This window comes from Octopus sinensis, linkage group LG22 (genome assembly GCF_006345805.1).
Source record: "Octopus sinensis linkage group LG22, ASM634580v1, whole genome shotgun sequence".
Taxonomy (NCBI): Eukaryota; Metazoa; Mollusca; class Cephalopoda; order Octopoda; family Octopodidae; genus Octopus; species Octopus sinensis.
In genome coordinates, this window is record NC_043018.1 from 8100249 (window position 1) to 8126388 (window position 26140).

The following is a 26140-nucleotide window of genomic DNA, read 5'->3' on the forward strand; positions in this document are numbered from 1 at the left end:
GTTGAAAGTCCTCAACACTTCTATAAAGATCATCAACTTGATTAGGGGTCGCACTCTGAACCACTGCCTTTTTAAGTTGATTTGAGAAGATCTTGGAAATGAACATACAGTTTTGCTTTTCCACACAGAAGTCCACTGGATTTCATGCAGGAGAGCTTTAACTCATTTCTTTGAACTGTGAGAAGAAATCAAGGCTTTTCTGGAGGAACGTGACTAGGATTTGTCTCTGTCTGTTTGTCTGTCTGTTCCCAATGCATTCTCAAACGGCTCAACCAAATCAAATCAAATTTTACATAGTAATAGCATCAGACCCCATTAACATTGGCACTGGTTCAGTATTACATGTCAAAAGTGAAAGAATAACATCTATATTGTAATGTGATGTAATATTGTTTCACTTTTAATTCTGATTATTGATATACATATAAAATGCTCCTATCTATGATAGTTAATTTGCTTATATTTGGTTAATTTATACTGCATACAAAAATAAAGACATACTACATACATACAACTACTTACAATAATAGGGATTAATGTATAATGTTCATAATTTTTGATATACAATATTGAAAAAAATATGCCACCAAGGAAAAGATATAATCTCTCCAGAAACAAGTATAAAGCAAGGAGGATTGTAGAAAACCAAAGGTGAGAGACTGAAGAGAGAAAGGAGATGAGACTTTCTCAAGCTCAGCAAACACATGCTGTAGTACGTCAAGTGGAGTCTCAAGACAGAAACGAGATGAGACTTTCTCAGTATCAGCAAAGGTATACTGCAGCACATCAGATGGAGTCTCAAGAGAAAGGGAGATGAGACTTTTTCAAGATCAGCAAATGCATGCTGCAACACTTATAGACAGCGGTCCAATAGGAGATCTCTCAGAAACAGACTACGTACAAATTCGTTCTTCACAACTCCTGGAACTGCTTTCAGATATGATCCATCCCATTCTTGTAAAAATGATAATTTTGTCCAAATTGGTGTGCTAAACTCAAATTGTCATTTCTGAAAAACTTCAAAATTTCCAAATGAAACTAATGGCATGTGCTGTTCAGGCGGTAAGGTAAGATTGCCAGCACTACCAGCTCCTCTCAACCTCTTTTAGATCTTCAGGTAGGCACTTCCATCCACTCAAAAGATTTTTTTAACAATATCAGACAATACAACTCTGCATTTCAAATGACATCTTTTGGTACATCTAAGGAGATGGATTTACGCCAATGTTCAAAGTTCAAGGGCAAGTCTATCACCGAATTGGTTCCCTGTTACTCACAAATGAGTATGAGTGATGTAGGACAACAAACCCTAAAGAGGTGTAAAAACCTCAAAGGTGGGTCATGTTAGACGCAGCACTGACTGCCACAAAGGAGAGTATATCCACTGACTGCTTTTCGGTGCATTCAAAAATCATATACCCCCCCCCAATTTTTCATGACAGGTTAGGGCCTGAAATACTCCAAACAGAAGCATAGCATGTTGCCTAGTCGAATTAGCCCATCATTTACTTCAAATGTTTTGTGGTCAATGCTGCACTTTCCCGTATCACCTGTTTCAATATAACTATACACACACACACACACACACTATGCCATTTTATCCCGAGCAACGCCGGGTATCTCTGCTCGTATAATTATATATTTCTATATATGAATTTTATCTAAGAGTATTTTTATGCTGGCCACTGACAAAATTCATTAATTTTAATGATTTTATCCTTTACTAATACATCTGTTTGTTTTGTACACCACCTGTATTCGTCTTTTGTTTTTTTCGTAAACTTTCCCTATATATATATAAAATGAGATAGGGGTTGTACATTCAACCCTCCATGGGATAACATATATCCAATATACTGCTAGAGAAGTACCCAACAAAGCTAATACATAAATGTTAAAAACTGCGATGCAATTAATTCATTTACTGTATTAGGTGGGCAAAGGTAAAATTATTTTTACCGTAAATTAATAATACAAAATGAGAAAATGGAGAAATATATCTAAATCAATCATCAACTATCAGATAATACCGAATCATATACTTTATTAAAAACACTACACAATAGCAATGAGATTAGACATTAATACAGTACAATAATTACAATCAATATGGTGAGATATAACTAAATAAATATAACAAACTATAAAAATACATTGTTATATTTATCTAGTTATATCTCACCATATTAATTGTAATTATTGTACTGTATCAATGTCTAATCTCATTGCTATTGTGTAGTGTTTTAATAAAGTATATGATTCGGTATTATCTGATAGTTGATGATTGATTTAGATATATTTCTCCATTTTCTCATTTTGTATATATATATATATATATATATATACACGCACACATATTTTCTTCTAAATGTATTAATTTACAACTGCATCCCCCGTCCTCGGTATTTTTAGCAAAGTACAAAGTATTGAAACCGGCACAAAGTTCACGAGACGCAGCAATTTATTATATTCTAAATTAAAACAATAACAATAATAAAAAATGATTCTACCCAGATACGAAAATAAAAACGTCAACCCATTTTCGGCTGATTTGGCGGGAGTTTTGCAGACAGCACGTGGTGGTTTGTGTTTATCTCTCGAGCTTATCTCTGTTGTCAATTTATCTGTAATCGCGATGCCCGGACAAGTCAAAATATCTTCGTTTTTTACTCCTTCGCCTGCAATGAAACGAGCCAGGAGCCCTTCCCCGGTAAGTTGAAGAAACAATAAGAATGTTTTAATAAGTTTTAGCTTCAGTTTATTATTTTTAAATGTCCCCAGACAGTGTGTTTATAGTTAATGAGGTTTTTAGTTAACACAGGTGCCTCCCGCCTAAATTTTTTCCTCACAACTTGCAGAAAAATTGATATTTCTGAATGAAATTTTCTACAAATACGTTTCAGATGGTGTGGATTCCGGTTATATCGGAATTTTTCGTGAAAAACATTTCCGTGGCTGCGGAGAAAAGTTTCGGAAATTTTACGGATAAAAACACGTGTGTGTGTGTATATATATATATATATATATATATACACACACACATACATGTAATATATATATATATATATATATATATATATATATATATATATTACACGTGTGTGCATATATATATGCACTCACACACATATATATCTGGTTTGCTTTGTACACCACCTGTCTTCGTCTTTTGTTGTTTTTATTTCGTAAACTCTCCCTATATATATATTCTAATAACAAAGGGTAAAATTAATTAATGGCAATAATTTCACCAAACTTCGATATGTCGTGAAGCAAATCTTTGCTGAACCCTAATTATAAAGTATATATATATATATATATATATATATATATATATATATATGATATAAATTATAAAGTATATATATATATATATGATATGTCTTTTGATAGTGTGTGCGTGTATGTATATATATATACATACATACACACACACACTATCAAAAGATAGTCTCATCTAATTGCTCTCTGTCTCTTACCCTTCCCCCAAAATTCTTCAATTTTGACTTTTTTTCCCCTAACACTGACCCTAACCATAATGTCCGTAATTTTGTGCATATTTAGAAAAAAAATTCAGAAGTAAGTGAAAAATGAAGGAAATGGGATGGGGTAATTTAAAAATGCCTTTTTGTTTTGCACATTTGTATTCCCCGTTGCCGAAGAGTTGGGGGTTGTGTCGAAAAAATTTTTTGCTTCAGTCATTCGACTGCGGCCGTAGTGGGGCACCACCTTGAATGGCTTAGTCGAATAAATCGTCCCAAGTAACTTATTCTCTAAGTCTGTCTCTTATTCCATCGGTTTCGTTTGTGAAACTGCTAATTCACGGAACGTCAACCAACCAGCACTGGTTGTCAAACAGTGGATGAGGGACACGTGTGTGTGTATATGTGGTAAGTAGCTTGCTTACGAACCACATGGTTCCGGGTTCAGTCCCACTGCGTGGAACCTTGGGCAAGTGTCTTCTACTATAGCCTCGGGCCGACCAAAGCCTTCTGAGTGGATTTGGTAGACGGAAACTGAAAGAAGCCCGTCGTATATATGTGTATGTTTGTGTGTCTGTGTTTGTCCCCCCAACATCGCTTGACAACCGATGCTGGTGTGTTTACGTCCCCGTCACTTAGCGGTTCGGCAAAAGAGACCGATAGAATAAGTATTAGGCTTACAAAGAATATGTCCTGGGGTCGAGTTGCTCGATTAAAGGCGGTGCTCCAGCATGGCCGCAGTCAAATGACTGAAACACGTAAAAGAGAAAGGAGATTGGCACAGTTGTTGGAGCATCAGACTAATTGCTAATGATTTTTGTTCTGGTATTTTACATTCCGAGTTCAAATCCTGCTTAAATCAACTTTGCCTTTCGTCTAGGGTCATTAAAAATAAAGGACCAATTAACTACTGGTGTTGAGCAGGGTCTGGAAGAGTAGAGACATCAGACTCGCTACCAAATGCAGATTGGTGAATGCAATTGTCTTCCCAATAGCAACATATGGATGCGATACCTGGACACTAAAGAAAGCTGACCAGAAGAGAATTAATGCATTCGAGCTTTGGTGTTGGAGAAGACTTTTACAGATTCCATGGACAGCGAGGCTCACCAATGGAGAAGTTCTTAAGCAGATAAGGCCAAAAATGTCGCTAGAAGCTGGGATCACCAAGCGTAGATTGGCATATTTCGGTCATGTTATGCGGAGAAAATCTCTGGAGAAGGACATCATGCTCGGAATGGTCAGTGGCAAGAGAGGAAGAGGCCGACCAAGAACCCGCTGGCTTGACACCATCAAGAGTGATACCGGAATGGACATAGCCAATCTGAAAGAAGTGGCCCAGGAGAGAACTGACTGGAGGACACTGATCCATCGAGTAAATGAGAGTCGACTTTGACTGAGCGGATAAATAGATAGATAGTTGATCTAATTATACCCATCACCTCAAATTTTCAGCCTCAGCTGTGTTAAAAATTATTATCTGCATGCCATTCTTGTATTTCAGGTTTCCAAAATCAGTGAAAATGGGGAGAACTGCCCCCATCACCATCTCTATCTGAAGACCAACGTGCCAAAATTGAACAGAATCGGTTAGAAGCCCTTGCTAAACGCCAAAAGAGTATCTCAGATGGTTTGTTGGTGGATGTTGGTGATTCCTGGTTCAAACTTCTGGAACCAGAAACCAAAAAAGATTATTTTCAATCGGTATTATTTATTTATTATGAGTTTTTTTCTTTCAATTTTTTTCTGCTCCTTTCTCCTAGCCAATTAATTGTTCATGTCTTCCCAACACCTAGGGCAAAAAAAAAAACCTCACTGTATACATTAATAGGCCAAAGTCAAATAAAGTTTTGTAGAAAGAAGAAAAAATTATCTATATAATAGGCGCAGGAGTGGCTGTGTGGTAAGAAGCTTGCTTACCAACCACATGGTTCCGAGTTCAGTCCCACTGCGTGGCACCTTGAGCAAGTGTCTTCTACTCTAGCCTTGGGCCGACTAAAGCCTTGTGAGTGGATTTGGTAAACGGAAACTGAAAGAAGCCCGTCGTATATGTGTGTGTGTGTATATATATATATATATATATATATACACACACACACACACATGTATGTGTGTGTATGTTTGTGTTCCCCTAACATTGCTTGACAACTGGTGCTGGTGTATTTACATCCCCGTAACTTATAAGTACTAGGCTTAGAATAAGTACTAGGCTTACTAAGAATAAGTCCTGGGGGTCGATTTGCTCAACTAAAGGCAGTGCTCCAGCATGGCCACAGTCAAACGACTGAAACAAGCAAAACAGTATATAGGTTATCGTTCCCACAGTGACTGGCTCTTCTCAATACATGTGACCAACCAGTTAAGACAATCTTTTGCACTTCTTGCAGGAATCATTCTCAAAAAAGTTCCTTTTTTGGTCATTCCTATTGGTCCTGCAATCACTGATATTGAAATTGCCTTGAGATGCCACTGTTCTTTTTTTTTTTTTCATTGAACAAATCTTTATATTTTCTGAACTCATCAAATTTGCTGAGATATGATCACAAGGAACGCACTCGTCAAACAATAAACGGACTTTAATGTTTTGGTCTCTCACAGCAACATCTGGTTTATTAGCTTTGGTGATTCTGTCAGTATCTACAGGAAAGTTCCAAAGAATTGTATCTTTTCCCAACATATTAACCAGTGTTAATGTCATGAATTGATTTATATCCAACTGGTGCTAAAACTTCACATCCAGAGATTCAGTGGTCCACTGTTTTAATTTCATCGTTGCAAAATTGGCATTTTGGATCTACTCTATTTTTCAAGACATTGGCTTGGTAGTTCCGAGTCAGTAAGCATTAACCCTTTCGTTACTGTATTTATTTTGAGATGCTCTGTGTTTCTTTCAATTACTTTAAATATAACAAAGAATTTAGTAAAATAACTTAGTTATCATTCAGCTAGTGTTAGGAACATAAATTGTGACTGAGATTTGCTGGAAGATTTTAATTCCAAACTTATGAAAACAAGACATTTGTACTACAGAGCCAAAGCCAGTTTCAGCCGGGTTGGTAACAAAAGGGTTAATGTTGAGCAGTTAAGATAAAGCCACTACCCTCTGCCTTTAGCCCCTGAGCTTTGTAGCCACTAATACGTGTGCTTCTGGTTACATCAGCTTGTTTGTTACAAGCCACATATTTGCCATGCAGAGGTTTCCGCTCCTTTCTCTTAGCCAATTAATTGTTTGTGTGCTTTTCTCTTTGCCATTAATTTTACCTTCTTTGCAACTCGCTATGCAAGTACATCTCCGTAATAAATATAAATAAATGAATAAGAATTCCATTTCACTGAATAATCTGAATGTTAAATGGTTAAATGATATTTTTTTTTTTTAAGATGCTGATGAAGAATGTTATGGCTATTATTTTATTTTATATTTTGTATTGCTAAAAGGTTTATCTTTTCATCACTTTTATTGTAAAACAGCTGTCAAAGTTTGTTGCTGCTGAGAGAAACAAGCACACCATCTACCCTCCAGCCAACGAAGTGTTTTCATGGACTCAGTTGTGTCCCCTTAAAGATGTAAGTCTAGCACTCTTCGTTCCTCCTCCTCCCTTTCTTTAATGGTGTCTTTCAGACAACACTAATATAGAGTTGGTCCTCTGTGCATGTGTGTGTGTGTGTGTGTATATATATATATATATATATATATATCATCATCATCATTTAGCGTCTGTTTTCCATGCTAGCATGAGTTGGACGGTTCAACTGGGGTCTGGGAAGCCAGAAGGCTGCACTAGGCCGAGTCTGATCTGGCAGAGTTTCTACGGCTGGATGCCTTTCCTAACGCCAACCACTCCGTGAGTGTAGTGGGTGCTTTTTACGTGCCAGGCATGGCTGGCGAACGGCCACGGTTGGATAGTGCTTTTTACGTGTGAGGCGAGACTGGCAACGGCCACGATCGGATGTTTAGAATGGCACTCAATGTCTCCTGGAAGAGTCATACAACAAATGCTGACTTGTACCAGGGACTACCAAAAGTAACATTGAAGATACAGCATAGAAGGAGGAGGCTAGCTGGACACTGCGTCAGACACACTGATGAAATTGCTAACAAGCTAGTGCTCTGGCAGCCAACAAGAAGGAAGACGACCTACATCGACAACTTGCTGGAGGTTACTGGTATGGAAGGGGTACAGGAGCTGAGGACCATTATGGAAGATCGAGATGAATGGGAAAAAACGTGTGGAAACAGTCTTGGGGTGTCCTATGGGATGACCTAGATGAGATGAGATTCTGTTCTGGTTCATTTAGAAAAATAAAAATTTATTTTATGGTTTATTTTTGTTTATATTTTGAATTGCATGTGTGTGTGTGGGCACCAAAATGTTCTAGGTGCTTAGGGCCTCTATAGGTCTTGATCTGGCCCTACCCACCCCTTCCGAAAGACTAAAAATTATACAAGTACAGCATTGATTTTCTGAATGACTGGCTTTCCAAACCAAGTACAGTCACCTTGGACATCATGCTTTAAACAAATATTAAATTTACTTAAATATGAAATGTAGGCACCTTAAATATGACACGCAGGTACCTTAGACATGACACGCAGGTACCTTAGACACGACACGCAGGTACCTTATACATGGCATGCAGGTACCTTAGACACGTCACGCAGGTACCTTAGACACGTCACGCAGGTACCTTAGACACGACACGCAGGTACCTTATACATGGCACGCAGGTACCTTAGACACGTCACGCAGGTACCTTAGACACGTCACGCAGGTACCTTAGACACGGCACGCAGGTACCTTAGACACGGCAAGCAGGTACCTTAGACACGGCAAGCGGGTACCTTAGACACGGCAAGCGGGTACCTTAGACACGGCACGCGGGTACCTTAGACACGGCACGCGGGTACCTTAGACACGGCACGCGGGTACCTTAGACACGGCACGCGGGTACCTTAGACATGACACGCAGGTACCTTAGACACGACACGCAGGTACCTTAAATATGAAATGCAGATAGCAGTACATAAATATAAATATTACAAGTTTATTAATGCTGTCCTGTGCAAGATACCGTTAAACAGGGATGCCCAGTTAACTAGCCTATTGGCCATGGGAATTTGAAGTCGCAGCTTGTAAATTAGTGCAGGTTATAAGAGGTTCTGGACCCTCTGTGTCTGAAAAGTCAGTGTTGCACCTGTATTTACTTGAGTAAATATGATGAGTTGTAAAATTCTTCCAAGAAACTCTTTGAGTTCCATTTCTATTTTCAGATTAAAGTAATCATTGTGGGACAAGACCCTTACCATGGCAAGAACCAAGCTCATGGTAAGACAAATGTTTATCATCACATTAACGATGCTTACTGTAGTTATTATTTATCCTAAGTCAGTTTTGAAATAAATCTTGTATTAAAAAGGGATTTCCCATCTTGGCAGATACTGGTCTCCTACTTCCCCTCATCGTTTAGCATCCGCTTTCCATGCTAGCATGGGTTGGACGGTTCAACTGGAGTCTGGGAAGCCAGAAGGCTGCTCCAGGCTCCAGTCTGATCTGGCAATGTTTCTACGGCTGGATGCCCTTCCTAACGCCAACCACTCCGTGAGTGTAGTGGGTGCTTTTTACGTGCCACTGGCACAGGTGCCAGACGAGGCTGGCAAACAGTCACAATCGGATGGTGCTTTTTACGTGCCACTGGCATGGGGGCCAGGCGAGGCTGGCACGTGGTGGGTGTATTTAAGGATTGAGATGGGGACAGCTAAGTGGCTAACATTTTCATTGTTTTAATGTCTACTTTTCCTTGCTTGCTTGCATAGGGTAGATTGAATTTGTTGAGGTAGTCTTATGGCTGGATAACCTTCCTAGTGTCAACCGTCGCCTCTTTCCAAACATCGTATTTCCCCATGGTTGGGCATGCTTCCATGGAAGATCAGAAACAAAGGACACTGCTTGTATGACGGGGACATTCGTTTACAACCATCATACAATGTCAAGGCATCACACACCCACATCGTTGTCATGAGCATTTAACATCCACTTTTCCGGCTTCTTTCAGTTTCCGTCTACCAAATCTAATGTTTGAATTGGACTGGAACTATTGTAGAAGATACTTGCCAAAGGTACCACACAGTGGGACTGAACCTAAAACCATATGATTGGGAAGTAAGCTTCTAAACCACACAGCTATGTCTTTGTTCTCTCTCTCTCACTCTCACCCCTCTTCCCTGTGTGTGTGTGTGTGTGTGTGTATATATATATGTGGAGGCGCAATGGCCCAGTGGTTAGGGCAGTGGACTCGCAGTTGTAGGATCGCGGTTTCGATCCCCAGACCGGGCGTTGTGAGTGTTTATTGAGCGAAAACACCTAAAAGCTCCACGAGGCTCCGACAAGGAGTGGTGATCCCTGCTGTACTCTTTCACCACTCTTTCTCCCACTCTTTCTTCTGTTGGCCTGCTCGCTTAGACAGCGGGGTGGCGTCATTCGAAGGCTAAAACAATGCGAACGCATTGTGACCAGCGATGTGTAACTACATCTGATGGACTGGTCAGTCACGTGATATATATATATATATTAGGTCATCCCATAGTGTGGCTTTTTCAATAAGTCAGAGGGGGATGGGATAAACTACCTGCATCAACTTGCTATAAAAGCAGGTAGTAATTTACCTTGTATTTATTCTTAGTGTAAGTTTTTAAGAGTGCAGTTCAATTTTAACATTTTTTTTCCAAGCTATAATGGAAGTGACAAACAAGTATTTTCGGCATGTTTTACTTTATAAGTTCAATAAAGACAACAACACAACAGAAAGTGTGAGAAATATTAAATGCAGTGTATGGGGATCGGATGATGAGCATTAGCCAGTGTCAACAGTAGTTTCAGAAATTCCGAGCTGGAAACTACAGCCTAGAAGATGAGCGTCGACCTGAAAGATCTGTAGAGTTTGACAAGGACATCCTGCAAACTCTGGAACAAAATTCCATCGTAAGTATTGAGGACCGAGCAGAGAAGCTTGGATTTGGTCGTTCAACCTTTCGTTGACACCTGCGTGCCATCAGAAAAGTCAGCAAATTTGGTCACTGGTTTCCTCAAAGTTTCCAAGAGTGAGTGTGTGTTCTTCTTTGCTGTCATGTCTCACAAATGAACCTTTTTTGCCCCACTCACCACATTCGCCAGACATTGTCCCATGTTATCATTTATTCCGTAGTCTTCAAAATCATTTGGACGGAAGAAATATGAATCCTGTAGACGAGGTCTGAATAGTACTGAAGGAGTATTTTTCGTCACAGATTAGTGAATTTTAGAAGAGGGGCCTTGCAAGTCGACCAGATAAATGGAAGAGCATTGTAGAAAATGAAGGAGAATATATTCCAGATTAAAAAAGGACATTGTTTATCTTAATTTTGAAAAATAAAATAAATATAAAAAAGCTGCATTATTTATGGGATGGTCCAATGTATCAAATGTACAGAAAACAAAAGACAGACAGGTGAGGGAACAACAAGCAGGTGTATTAGTTTGTTGCTTGGGAAGAATGGAAAAGTTTTTGACATTTTGAAATACTCTTTGACAGAAAGAGATGACAGGGAAAAATGGGGAGAGAAAATGTGTTGGGTTTAACAGTTTAAGTGACTGGAAGAAAAAGGCTAAGCGTGCACACACACACAACTGGCTTCTTTCTGTTTCCGTCTACCAGATTTACTCAAGAGGCTTTCATTGGCCTGGAGCTTTGGTAGAAGACACTTGTTCATGGTGTAACAATGGGGCTGAATGCAAAACTATATTGTTGGGAAGCACATTTCTTCACCACAAAATCAACCTTATTCAATCAGAATGATTTTAATTATTTTTAACAAATCCAACTCTTTAAGTTAATTATGATGTTACAATCTTTATTTTGTTTTCTCGTTAACCCATTAGCATTTAAACCATCCATGCCTGGCCAAAAATATTCTATTTTAGGCTCAAACTGACCAGACCTGGCCTCTCACACCAACCCTGCAACATCATTCTAAAAGTTATGTTAGCTCATCAAAATCTCAAAGCTACAAAGATAATAAGGGATTAATTCAAAAACAATGTGAATAAGTAAGCATTTCATTTGACAGAGGAATCTGAATGCTAAAGAATTAATGGAGTTGGGGGGGCAGGGGCTATATCATTTTATCAATATCTAATGGGATGTGACGGATCCTGACGTTTCCATGTTAAGACTCACTACTTTAGATAATCTTGTGGCATCCACATTCTAACACTTACAGTACCTTGAAAATATTTACAACTAAGAATCTAGTTGTCTTCCAATTATTTTTAACCCTTAAGCATTTAAATCAGTCATGTCTGACCCAAATATTCTATGTTTTATGTTCAAACTAGCTGGACCTGGTCTCTCAGGTTTCCTCCTATAATGTGATTCTAAAAGTAAATAATATCATTGAAATCTCAAAGCCACAACATAATCTTTCCTTTTTTCTTTCTTTTTTACTTGTTTCAGTCATTTGACTGCGGCCATGCTGGAGCACCGCCTTTAGTCGAACAAATCGACTCCAGGACTTATTCTTTGTAAGCCCAGTACTTATTCTATCGCTCTCTTTTGCCGAACCGCTAAGTGACGCGGACGTAAACACACCAGCATCGGTTGTCAAGCAATGCTAGGGGGACAAACACAGACACAAACACACACACATATATATATACATACATACATACGACAGGCTTCTTTCAGTTTCCGTCTACCAAATCCACTCACAAGGCATTGGTCGGCCCGGGGCTATACCAGAAGACACTTGCCCAAGGTGCCACGCAGTGGGACTGAACCCGGAACCATGTGGTTGGGTAGCAAGCTACTTACCACACAGCCACTCCTGCGCCTATAATGCACAATTAATTTAAAGCAATGTGAATAAATAGGCATTACATTTGACAGATGGTCTACTAGGTGGTCAGGTGGACAGAAACTTCACGGTGAGTGGGCTTGAGGATCAGCCGGGAAAAGACAAAAGTGCTGTGCATCAACAACAAGCAGGAAGAGCCAATCCCAATCGAGGGGGCACCTGTGGAGGACGTTGGTGAGTTTGTCTATCTTGGCAGCAAGATCAGAAAATCAGGTGGATCAGACGAGGACATCACGGCAAGAAGCAAGAAGGCTTGGCAAGCCTTCGCTATTCTTTGGCCGGTATGGAAGTCCACTGCCATCTCAACTCTGCTTATTTAGTTCATACGTAAAATCTGTGCTTTTGTATGGCTCTGAAACATGGAGAGGCACCTGCAGCAACTACAAGAAGATCCAGACCTTCATCAACAAATGTCTCCGGCAGATCCTCCATCTGAAGTGGTTCAGCAGAGTGCCAAACACCGACCTGTGGGAAAGGGCCAACCAGGAACCCATACATATTCAGACTAGACAAAGGAAATGGAGATGGATCGGACACACACTGCGGAAAGAACCCTCAAATGTGACACGACAAGCACTTGACTGGAACCAGCAGGGGAAAAGGAATCAAGGACGCCCAAAGCAGACATGGAAGCGGAGCATTTTGGACAAGCTCAGGACCACCGGCCTGACATGGGAAGCAGCCAAGAAACATGCCAATGACCACGGAAAATGGAAAACAACTGTTGAGGCCCTATGCTCCATAAGGGGCAAAAGGATTAAGAAGAGAGGACATTTGACAGAATAATCTGAATGCTAAAGGGTTAAACTAGTCATATCCAACCCAAAAATTCTATCTTATGTTTGAACCTGTCAGATTCAACTTCTCACACCTACCCTTCAATGTCATTCTGAAAATAAACAATCACATCATTGAAATTACAAAGCTATAAGTTAATACAGGATTAATTCAAAATAATTTAAATCTATAAGCTTTACATTTGACAGAATGCTAAAAGTTTAATCATTTAAAAATTTTTTTTTATTTATATTTTTGCATTTCATCTCTTCCTTAGGTTTGTGTTTCAGTGTGAAGCCTGGGGTTAAAACCCCTCCAAGGTAAAGATTTCTTCATCTTTTAAATACTCCTCCTTTTTAAACCCTTCTCTCCTAATTTTTTTTACTGGTTTCAGTCATTTGACTACGACCATGTTGGGGGGTCACTGCCTTGAAGAATTTTTAGTTAAATGAATGAACCCCAGTATTTATTTATTATTTTTTTAAAGCCCAGTATTTATTCTGTGGGTTGTTTTTGCCAAACCGCTAAGTTATGGGGATGTAAACATACCAACACTGGTCATCAAGGAATAGGGGCAGGGGACTTACAAACACTTACAAGACTGGGTTCTTTCACTTTCCATCTACCAAATCCATTCAAAAGGCTTTGGTCAGCCTGAGGTTATAGTAGAAGACTCTTGCCCCAAAGTACCATGCAGTGGGATTGAACCTAGCAAACTTCTTACCACACTGCTGCGCCTATATATGTAGTATGTATGTATGTATGTATATATATATATATATATATATATATATACACACACACACATGTGTATATATATATATATATATATATATATATACATATGTGTAAATGTAATATGTGATAATTATTCGGTAGCCAAGATAAAACTCTGAGTTTCGGATACCGAGATGGAAATCCACCAGATAACTGAGGAGATGGTGGTGTGGATTTCCACCTCGGCATCCGAAACTGAGAGATTTATCTTGGCTACCGAATAATTGTCACATATTACATTTACAGATAAATTCCTCTATTTACATAATATTGAGGTCCCTTTCTTTCTTTTGTTATCTTACCGTTTTTACCAATATATATATATATATATATATAATATAAATGAAAAAATGTATTGTAAATGAATGACATAACGTATACCCTTATATAAAAAGTGTAAGTGTGAAATCACTATGCTTGTCTCAGACAAAAGCTTTCAGTGATGCAAAATCTTGGCCATTCATTGTTTCAGCTGAGGACACCAATGTCTTAAGTTAAGTTAATTTTGGGGCTCAAAAAGCAAAAAGCAAGGCCATGTAGGGGGACATGGAGTTATGTACAGGGAGAGTGTTCATGCAAAGAGTTCAGGCCATTTCTGGTCAAGAGAGACTTTGAACTGAGTGGTTGTCGGCATCTTCACTATCTCGTCCGGCAGCTTATTCCACGGATCCGCAACCCGGACGGAGAAATCCCCTCTCCTTCGATTGAGATGAAATCGTCGCAGATAGAGCTTTTCGGAGTGACCCCGCAGCCTACGCTCTGGAGCAGGAGTGAAGAACAGCTCTTTCGAGAGGTTACACTTTCTGCTTATGAAGTTGTGAGCAAGAATGAGATCACCACGGTGGTGGTGTTTTTCTAGAGAATAAAGGTCGAGCGTCTTCAGCCTTTCTTCACAAGACAAATGCTTGAGACCAAGAACCATATTGCTTCCCACCAACTCTGCAACAGTCATGCTGCTACATTACATGAGATGAGATGACCACTCACCAAACTGTTCTCTTAGCTAGATGTCTTCAACCCTATCCACTTGACCATTTGTGCTTGCAGTACATGAAACTGGTTTCCACTCCATCTTCCTCTATCAAATTTCTCTCAATCTGTTGATGACGTTATCACTATGTCAGAAGGCATTTGCTAAAGATGGTGTGCAGGGAGTTTCCATGATGTGCTTCGTTAGAAAGTTTTGCTTATATGACTGAATTAAGTAAACGAGCTGCATCATCATCATTTAGCGTCCGCTTTCCATGCTAGCATGGGTTGGACAGTTCAACTGGGGTCTGGGAAGCCAGAAGGCTGCATCAGGCCCAGTCTGATCTGGCAATGTTTCTACGGCTGGATGCCCTTCCTAACGCCAACCATTCTGTGAGTGTAGTGGGTGCTTTTTATGTGCCACCGGCACAGGTGCCAGACAGGGCTGGCAAATGGACACAGTTGGATGGTGGTTTATACGTGCCACCGGCTTCTGTTGCAATAATGCTTGTTTGCAACCATGTTAAGATGAGACTACACACATGCACATGTGTGTATACATGACTGGCTTCTTTCAATTTCTATCTACCAAATCCACTTATAAGGCTTTGGTTGGCCCAAGGCTATAGTAGAAGACACTTGCCCATGGTGCCATGCAGTAGGAATGAACGCAAAGCTTCGTGGTTAGGAAGCAAACTTCTTAACCATACAGCCACGCCTGTACCTTTATGTCTGTGTGTATGAGTATATATACTCATGTGGAGGCACAGTGGCCCAGTGGTTAGAACAGCAGACTCGCAGTCGTAGGATCACAGTTTCGATTGCCAGACCGGGCATTGTGAGTGTTTATTGAGCGAAAACACCTTAAACTCCATGTGGCTCCAGCAGGGGGCAGGTGGTGAAACCTGTTGTACTCTTTCACCACAACTCTCTCTCACTGTTTCTTCCTGTTTCTGTTGTACCTGTATTTCAAAGGATCAGCCTTGTCACGCTGAATCTCTCCAAGAACTACGTTAAAGGTACACGTGTCTGTGGAGTGCTCAGCCACTTGCACATAAATAAATGAGTTGCAATGTCACAGGTGCCAAGCTACAGCTTGGCACCTGTGACTTAGCCTTTCCCTTGGATACCATCAGTGGTGTGGAGAGGAGAGGGTGGTATGCATGGGCAACTGGTGGTCTTCCATAAACAACCTTGCCCGGACATGTGCCTTGGAGGGTAACTTTCTAGGTGCAATCCCATGGTCATTCATGACCGAAGGGGGTCACAACAACGCAACATGCACACATACACACACACTGAGTAGCCTTCAGTCTTTAACCAAGTGTATGTATGGGGTGTTAGGGCTAAATTTGATGTTTTGTTTCCTTTTCTCAGGAGCAACTTGATGTATCAGAGAGCATAAAGATTAATGTTGTAGTTGAGAAAAAGTTAGCTTACATGGAGGACTGGAAGCCATCTGAATATTGGAAAAGAGTTCCCTGTATCGTGATGGTTCATGTTTGCCATCAAATTGCTGAGACCATGACTGCTGCTCTTTGCTCTGTGAACACTGTAAAGGCTGTTGGACATAACATGGGCAATTGCAATGGTGACGTCCAGTAGGAATCGACATGGCAAGTATTCTCGCTGTGTCTGCATGTCAGGACTCATTCCTACATCCTTGAACAAGACTTTCGGCTCAATTTAGACAGCTATGTGAAACTGCTGGGAGGCCAGATTCTGCACCTTGCCATATCTCTGGAGAGAGTCAGAAGTGGCTGTCAAAGAATTTCTTATTTCTTTATTGCCCACAAGGGGCTAAACATAGAGGGGACAAACAAGGACAGACAAAGGAATTAAGTCGATTACATCGACCCCAGTGTGTAGCTGGTACTTAATTTATCGACCCCGAAAGGATGAAAGGCAAAGTCGACCTCGGCAGAATTTGAACTCAGAATGTAAAGACAGACAAAATACCTATTTCTTTACTACCCACAAGGGGCTAAACACAGAGAGAACAAACAAGGACAGACAAATGGATTAAGTTGATTATGTCGACCCCAGTGTGGAGCTGGTACTTAATTTATCAACCCCGAAAGGATGAAAGGCAAAGTCGACCATGGCGGAATTTGAACTCAGAACATAACGGCAGACGAAATACCACTAAGCATTTCATCCAGTGTGCTAACATTTCTGCCAGCTTGCCGCCTTTCAGAGAATTTCTACAGCTTCACCAAATCCAATTCCCCCAATTGTAATCATGGATTTCCATGTGAAACATAGTTGAAAAAGACACCAACAGCTCTGCCTGCTACAACAAGGCCAAGGAGGTGTTTGAAGATCTTCCCAGGGGCAACAATAAGGAACACATGCACCGATTCCATTGCCATTTTGAGACTGGTGGAAGCTGAGGGCGACTGCTTGGAGTAAACTGTTGTCTCCCAGTCATAATCTAGTTAATATTTTTAGATTTTTTAAAAATACTTTTATTTTTGGATAGGATGTTGTTTTCTTTTCCTTTTATGCAAACTATTGAATTTACTCTGAACACTCTCTATATTGTGTGTGTGTGTGTGTGGAGAGAAGTGTTGTCTGATGTTAAGATATCTATTTGCAGTTTAGTGAATATTTACAAAGAACTCGAAACTGATATTCCTGGTTTCCAAATTCCAAACCATGGCACACTTACAGGATGGGCAAAGCAAGGTAGGTTGTTTAATTAAATATCTGATTTGATGAATCTTATATTAATAACTAGCAGTATCGCCCGGCGTTGCTCGGGTTTGTAAGGGAAATAACTATATAAGCATTTTTAGAGAGTTATAGCCAAAAAATAGCAAAAAAATTCATTAAAAATGGGGAAAAATGATGGTAAATTTTTTTTTAAATCGTTGACTCATCGTAGACATTTTTAGAGAGTTACTTCCCTTATATAATAACGAAAAAATGCATTCAAATGGAAAAAAATTATGGTAAATTTTTTTAAAATCGTAAACTCATCGTAGACGCACGCTAATACCCAGAAGGGCTCGATATGAATCACGACTATAAGATACCCGGTTTTGGTTAAACTGCACCGCAAAATGTGGAGTAGTTAGGAATCTAAATCGTAGGAGACAGACACACAACTTCACTTTTATATATAAAGATAATCTGGTGGAATGGTAGAGCAAGAACGTTTTGTCCCATTCTTTGGAGATGAGGCCTACGGCTGTTTTTACATTGAGAATGACATCCATTTTAATCAGCTTAACAATGTTACCCTTCTGCAAATAGACATTATATTCTTTTATTTGTTTCAGTCATTTGACTGTGGCCATGCTGGAGCACTGCCTCGAAGGGTTTTAGTTGAACAAATTGACCCGACCCCGGGACTTATTTTTTAAGCCTAGTACTTATTTTGTCAGTCTCTTTAGTTGAACAAATTGACCCCGGGACTTATTTTTTAAGCCTAGTACTTATTTTGTCAGTCTCTTTTGCCAAGCTACTAACTTATAGGGATATAAACACAACACCAGTTATCAAGCATTGATAGGGGGGACAAACACAGATACAAAGACACGTAACACATAAATTTGTGTGTGTTATATAAATTACAAAATACAAAGCTATATCTTGAGATCGTTAGTGACAACAACACTCAAAATATATAACAGACTGGAATTGTAGTGCTCAAATGAGCTGTATTCACTTATTAATCCAAGGGGAGGCAATGTGAGCAGCAACTAAAGGAACATTACAAAATCCACAGAAATATCAAACACATACATATATTCATTTATATCTACAGAACAGATATAAAGCCCGACGTTTAAAGATATAGTAATATATATATAACAAATTGAGATAGGGGTTGTGAGTGCAACCCACCATGGGATAACATATATCCAATATACTGCTAGTAAAGCACCCAACAAAGTAATACATAAATGCTAAAAATTGCGATGCAATTAATTCATTCACTGTATTATATGGGCGCAGGTAAAATGTTTTACCACAAATTAATAATACAAAATAAGGAAATGGAGAAATACACCTTAATTAATAATCAACTACCAGATAATACCCAATCACAATTTATTAAACCACTACATATGAACATTAAGGTCAAACAATAATATAGAACAAAACAATGTACATGAAAGAGTAATATGATACAATAAGTACAGTATGTATAAGTGAATATAAATAAATACAAATATAAATATATTTATATTATCTGGTAGTTGATCATTGATTAAGATGTGTTTCTCCATTTTCTTATTTTGTAATATATAAATATATATATTTATATTATGTATGTGTTTGATCTTTCTGTGGATTTTGTAATGTTCCTTTAGTTGCTGCTCACATTGCCTCCCCTCGGATTAATAAGTATATATATATATATATATATATATATATATATATATATATATATATACATACACATACATACTATAAAGTATATGGAAAGGAAAAAAATATATAGGTGTAGACGATCTTTAATTGCTTGGATTGTACCTGTGGACTTGAATGTTTGACATCCCTTTGAAGAATTTCGATCCTCACCTCCTTTGTGATGTCATCATCATCACCGTTTAACATCCGCCTTCCATGATAGCATGGGTTGGACGATTTGACTGAGGACTGGTGAACCAGACGGCCGCACCAGGCTCCGATCTTGATCTGGCAGAGTTTCTACAGCTGGATGCCCTTCCTGACGCCAACCACTCCGAGAGTGTAGTGGGTGCTTTTCCATGCCACAGGCACGGGGGCCAGTAAGGCAGTACTGGCAACAACTGCGCTCGAATGTCTTTTCACACTCGAATGGTGCCATTTACATGCCACTGGCACGATATATACATACATATATATATCTATATATATGACGGGCTTCTACCAAATCCACTCACAAAGCTTTGGATTGATCTGAGGCTATAGTAGAAGACACTTGCCCAAGGTACCACACTGTGAGACTGAACCTGGTACCATGTGGTTGGGAAGCTAGCTTCTTACCACACAGCCATACATTGTTTAACATACACTTTTCCATGCTTGCATGGGTCAGATGGAATTTGTGGGGAGAGATTTTCTCCAGCCATATGCAATTCCTGTCACTAATTCTCGCCTGCTTCCAAGTAAGGTAATATTTCTCAATGGCCAGGCATGGTTTTCATGAATGTTTTTAAAATGAAGAATATTGCTTGTATGATAGTGACATTTATTTACAACAAATACCTGATATCAAGACAATTATCATCATCATCATCGTTTAACGTCCGTTTTCCGTGCTAGCACAGGTTGGACATTTTGACCGGCGTCTGGGAAGCCAGGAGGCTGCACCTGGCTCCAGTCTGATATGGCAGTGTTTCTACAGCTTGATGACCTTCCTAACACCAACCACTCCGAGAGTGTAGTGGTTGCTTTTACGTGCCACCAGCATCGATCGGTTGGGGCTTTTTACGTGCCACCAGCACAGAAGCCAGTCAAGGCGGCGCTGGCATCAGCTACGTTCAGATGGTGCTTTTTACATGCCACCGGCACGGGTATCACAACTACAATTTCCATTTGATATTTATTAGGAGACACTAATTCATACACATGTTCAATGGGATTCTTTCAGTTTCCATCTAAATCCATTCACAAGGCTTTGGTCAGCCTGGCACTATACACAGTAGAACTGAACCCAGAACTAAGTTGTTTGGAAGCAAGCTTCTTAACCATACAGCCATTCCTGTGCCTCTGGTAAAATGGAATAAGCCTTCACAATCGCACTTTTATTCTGCTGTTTTCTGGACATACACCTATTTCTTTACTGTCCACAAGGGGCTAAACACAGAGGGGACAAACAAGGACAGACAAACGGATAAAGTCGATTATATTGACCCCAGTGCGTAACTGGTACTTATTTAATTGACCCCGAAAGGATGAAAGGCAAAGTCGACCTCGGCAGAATTTGAACTCAGAACATAACAGCATACGAAATACCGCTAAGCATTTTGCCCGGTGTGCTAACGATTCTGCCAGCTCACCGCCTTTTCTGGACATACAGAAATAATGAACGAAATAATATTTGTAGCTCTTGTTTTAAATCGATTTGTTTTCACCATATTTAAGGCTAAATTTTCATGACATTTTGTGTGTTTCTCTTTTTCCATTAAATTCCATTCTGACTGAGTAATTACCTTTATCTTCTGATTGTCAGGTGTCTTACTTCTCAACTCCTGTCTCACTGTCCGAGCTTCACAGGCTAATTCTCACAAAGACCGTGGCTGGGAGCAACTGACCGATGCTGTTATCAGATGGCTTAATGATAATTCTTCTGCTCTTGTCTTTGTCCTATGGGGAGCATATGCTCAAAAGAAAGGTGCTTTCATAAACAAGGTGAGGAATATACATCATTATTTTGGCTTTGGGCATCTCTTTTTACCTACTTCCAAAATGTGTGGAAATCATGTGTAGTAATTTCAAAGCTTAATTGTTTCCCAAATTGGAATTCTACTCGTATATCTTGGACAGTACTGTTGCTACACACCCAAACATTGGAGGTGCATGGCTTAGTGGTTATATATTAGAGGTTCACAGTCTGGTCATTTTTAGTCCAATCATAAAACAGTAATTGGAAGCCCTGCAGAAAATGCATGGTAGCTGTCTGTTACAAAATGACAACAGGCACAGAATGATATTGCTTGTCAAAAACTTGTGGTGGTGAAAGTGTCACAGTTGCACTTGGTACAGCATTCTGGTTACTATGAAAACAAGGAAGGCTACAACTTTGTTGCTATGGAAACAGACACCAATGTGAGATTTATGGCTATCTCTATAACGATGGCTTTCAATTGGCTAAAATTACCCAAGATTTTCAAACTTTAAAAGGTATTAACTTTATTAGTTTATGACAAAAATGAATTTCATTTGGATCTTTTTGGTTTGAACGGCAGTTTTTTCTAGCAGTGTCATATGAAATTGTCACCCATAATTATGACCCTAGTATCGATCTATTGCATTTCAATCTGTTTTAGGGTTATAGCTAGGGTTAGGGGTGGGGGGAAGGGTATTTTTCTTCTTCAGAAATGTAAATAAACCCAATCTGTTTCTTAAACGAGGGACATATTCATATGGCACAGAATGTTTTCACCTCATTGATTGGTTGAAATTGCAGAAATTGAAGAAAAAAAAACAACAAATATCTTACAAACTATAGAATTTTCTCAATAAAGCCAAGAGAAAAAGATGTTTTATAAACACATTCTACCAGTATACGAAGTTTAAAAGTGTTTAGTTACATGGAAATTATTTTTAAAAACTGCCGTTCAAACCAAAAAGATTCTTTCCTTTTCATAATTTGCATACAAAACCAAATCAGTATAACCAAATTTTAAAAAATACGAAATTTGACAGCAACTGAAGATCTGGTTGTGGGAATAGTAAAGACTTGTGTATTGGAATGGGAGAGTTGTAAAAGTGGTAAAGACTAGTATAACTGGAGGGGGAGGTTATGAGAAGGATAAAGATTTGGGGGTCATGTATTTATGGTAAAGATTTTATATTTCATTTTGCTGTTTTGTTTGATTTCTTTTTACTTTTTCTCTGCTTTCAGCAAAAACACTGCATCCTAAAAAGCGCCCACCCATCTCCTTTCTCAGCCAACAACGGGTTCTTTGGTTGCAAACATTTCTCCAAATGTAATGCCTACCTTTCAAAAAACAACAAAAAGACCATTGACTGGAAAAAAGTTCTGTAAATTTCTTTCAAATCATATTTTTAGAAAATAACTTCAAATCATTTAAAAAAAAAAAAGAGAAAAAAAACCTTCAAACAAAAACTTTCATCAAGATTCAATGATTTGTTTTTAAATTCAAAATCTCATTTTTATCTTTATTAACCAACTTGCATCTGTTAAATATCTTTTTTACCTCATTTCATATCCAGTATTTCATCATTCCAACAACATTAACAGCTACTTCAAGACTGTTTCTTCTTCACATTTCCATTACATCTAGTTGAGAAGCATTCTAGCTCTCTCAATCAGTAACCCTTGGATCTCTATATGCCAGTGCTTTTCAAACTTTTTGCTGGAGCAGAACCCCAAGGAAACATTCCACTGGCTCGAGGAACCCCTGTGCAATAATTTAATAGTCTTATGCACACATATCTGCACAGGAGAATTAAAAATTACTGCCGATTTTAGCAACTTCTTACGGAACCCCTGGACTGTACTGGCAGAACCCTGGTTGAAAACCACTGCTATATGCATTGAATGGTGCATTGAATAGTGTCATACAGTATTTTTATATGTTTTTAGCTACATTTATGTTTGCATTTGGACTTGCAGAGTCTTTCGTGATTTGTACAATTAAGTGAATTGCCTCCAGTCCGAATTTTGTTTGTTTGCAGATGTTTCGTCACTTATTGTCATTTAGTGTCAATAGTCAGAAGCAACCTAATCTGACCTCTAAATCAGAGCCTGGACAATACATCTATATTGATCACTAGCAGTATCGCCCAGCGTTGCTCAGGTTTGTAAGAGAAATAACTATATAAGCATTTTTAGAGATGTAAAGTATAATAGCCATCTCAATATGGCTAACCACAAAGGGGGGGTGTGACTGTAGCTTTTTACGTTCTGAGATTTAATAATAAATTTTTATATATGCCAAAAATGCATTAAAAATGGGAAAAATTGATGGTAATTTTTTTTTTAAATCGTAGACTCATCGTAGACGCGCGCTAATACCCAGAAGGGCTCGATATGAATCACGACTATAAGATACCCGGTTTTGGTTAAACTGCACCGCAAAATGTGGAAGTAGTTAGGAATCTAAATCGTAGGAGACAGACAGCACACAACCTCTCTTTTATATATAAAGATTATCTGTTTAACCCTTTCGTTACTGTATTTATTTTGAGATGCTGTGTTTCTTTCAATTACTTTAAATATAACAAAGAATTTAGTAAAATAACATCGTTATCATTAAGCTAGTGTTAGGAACATAAATTGTGACTAAGGTTTGGTAGAAGATTTTAATTCAAAACTTCCGAAAACTTTTTGTACTCAAAGCCAGAGCCGGTTCCAGCCGGGTTGTTAACGAAAGGGTTAATGTTATGATGTACGTGATCATTTCTTAAAAACTCAGGGCAACTCCAGTAACACTTCATTTGATGTGCGAATGTAATATATTTGTATATTTGCCGGGTGGCCAGCTGGCAGAATCATTAGGATACCAGACAAAATACTTATCAGCATTTCGTCTGTCTTTTAGTTCCGAGTTCAAATTCTGTCACAATCGAATTACCTCCTCCCTGCTGAAATTACTGGCCTTGTGCCAGAATTGAAAATATGTATATTTGAGAGTGTAGGTAAAGTAGTTGTGACCTTGTTTTACAATTAGGCGGGTTTGGGTTTGATTCTTCGGCATGGCATCTTGGTCAAGTGTCTTCTATCAAGTGAAATTTGATAGAAACTTTGCAGGATCCCAATTGTGTATCCTTTGCACCTGGGCTGCTGTGACCACTGTGTCCTACTTAATGTCTGGCAGCTTGGTTTTTTTTAGACATGCATAAATTGTGGTTGGCATTAGGTTATTCAGTCACAGATTATTGCCTCAAGAAATCTTGTCCGATTAATACTAGCATAGAAAACTGGTACAAGAAAAAAATTGTGTGTGCGCATATATATTTATCGCCCGGCGTTGCTCGGATTTGTAAGGGAAACAACTATATAAGCATTTTTAGAGTTACTTCCTGAGCGGAAAAATTATGGTAATTTTTTTTTTAATCGTAGACGCGCGCTAATACCCAGAAGGGCTCAATATGAATGACGACTATAAGATACCCGCTTTTGGTTAAACTGCACCGCAAAATGTGGGAGTAGTTAGGAATCTAAATCAGAGGAGACAGAGTCTCACACACACACACTACTTGAATTTTATATATAAAGATTAAGAATATGGCAGAACAGAGTTAAACATCAGTTATTAGATTGGTACAAACTTTAAAGCAAATATGTTCATCCATAAGCTTCTGTACAGTTAGTAGGCCAAATCCCCCTTTAAAATTGTATGTTAAGCTTGAAAATCTCATGGTTGCAAAATATAATCCTTAACCCATGAAGTCCTAGTTATGTCTATATGTGTATATTTTAATGAAAATACAAACTCCTTAACCCTTTTAAGGTTGGGTATAAATAGCAAGTCTTTTTATGCAGGCCGCAAAACAAAAAGTGATCAAATAGCTTATAACACAAATGTGGCTTATATACCATACCCATCTTCAGAATTTAGCAATATCAGTAAGCCACACTCAGCCTTAAAGGGTTAATCATAAAACCCTGCTTGTACTTAGATATTTTACTCAGTTTTCCAATATCAAACTCATCCTCATTTAGGTTTCTATGTTAAGAGAGTGACTCAAGACAGACAGCAACTTTCTTTTCTTTGTAAAACAAAGCTTCAAATGTTTTTCAGTTCTAACATTTGAATTTTCTTTTTTGATATAAATATTCATTTTTTAAAGGTTTTGTCTCCTTTGTAATTTCAGAATTTTATTTTTAGCTCATATTTAGAGTATTTCAACCCGTGCTCTTAACCACTATGCCATATGCCCATGGGCATGTGGCGTAGCAGCTAAGAGCACGGTCTACTAACCCCAAGGTTCCGAGTTCGATTCCAAGCAGTGACCTGAACACTAATAAAAATAATATCGGAAAATACCTTAGGAATGAGAACCCAGGTTTGAAATTTCCCCAAGACTCCTGAAGGCGGCTAGAGGATATGTACCAGCTGAAACATTGTGTTAACAACAGACAAGATGACAAATATCCGTCTAATGTAAATAAAACAGTTTCACTTCATTGGACCTACAATTCAAATTGTTGGTTAAAAGCTGCTTGGCCTCAAATAAAAAAACACCCTCAGATCATACAAGAAATTAGATAAATGTAGTACTGTACGCTCTACATTTTAACCTACAAGAAATGGCTGCCAAATCTCTCGAATTATACAAAGTGCTAAAAGGTTCCTGGCTTTAAGAGTATCACAAAAGGTCTGGTTGGAGGCTCAATATTTTGAGTTCTTTAACAGTGCAGGAGTGGCTGTGTGGTAAGTAGCTTGCTTACTAACCACATGGTTCCAGGTTCATTCCCACTATGTGGCGTCTTGGGCAAGTGTCTTCTACCATAGCCTCGGGCTTGTGGGTGGATTTGGTAGAGGGAAACTGAAAGAAGCCCGTCGTGTATATATGTTTGTGTGTCTGTTTGTCCCCCCCAACATCGCTTGACAAC

The 26140-nt window shown here is 38.8% G+C and overlaps 1 protein-coding gene and 1 long non-coding RNA gene across 2 annotated transcripts; one reads left to right on the top strand and one right to left on the bottom strand.

The window, feature by feature from the left end:
- Positions 1-2485: 2485 nt before the first annotated feature.
- On the top strand, positions 2486-24430 carry LOC115223095 (uracil-DNA glycosylase). The gene is made up of 8 exons (XM_036512087.1): positions 2486-2710; positions 6954-7049; positions 8755-8809; positions 13427-13469; positions 17495-17583; positions 21065-21243; positions 22460-23357; positions 23955-24430. The coding sequence occupies exons 1-7, from the start codon at positions 2501-2503 to the stop codon at positions 22601-22603; spliced, it is 816 nt and encodes a 271-aa protein (XP_036367980.1). The 5' UTR covers positions 2486-2500; the 3' UTR covers positions 22604-23357; positions 23955-24430.
- LOC118767471 lies at positions 5230-26022 on the bottom strand. The gene is made up of 3 exons (XR_005003398.1): positions 25806-26022; positions 8564-8579; positions 5230-5274 (listed from the first exon to the last, which is right to left on the bottom strand). It is a non-coding gene; the product is annotated as an uncharacterized LOC118767471 (long non-coding RNA).
- Between the last annotated feature and the right edge of the window lie 118 nt (positions 26023-26140).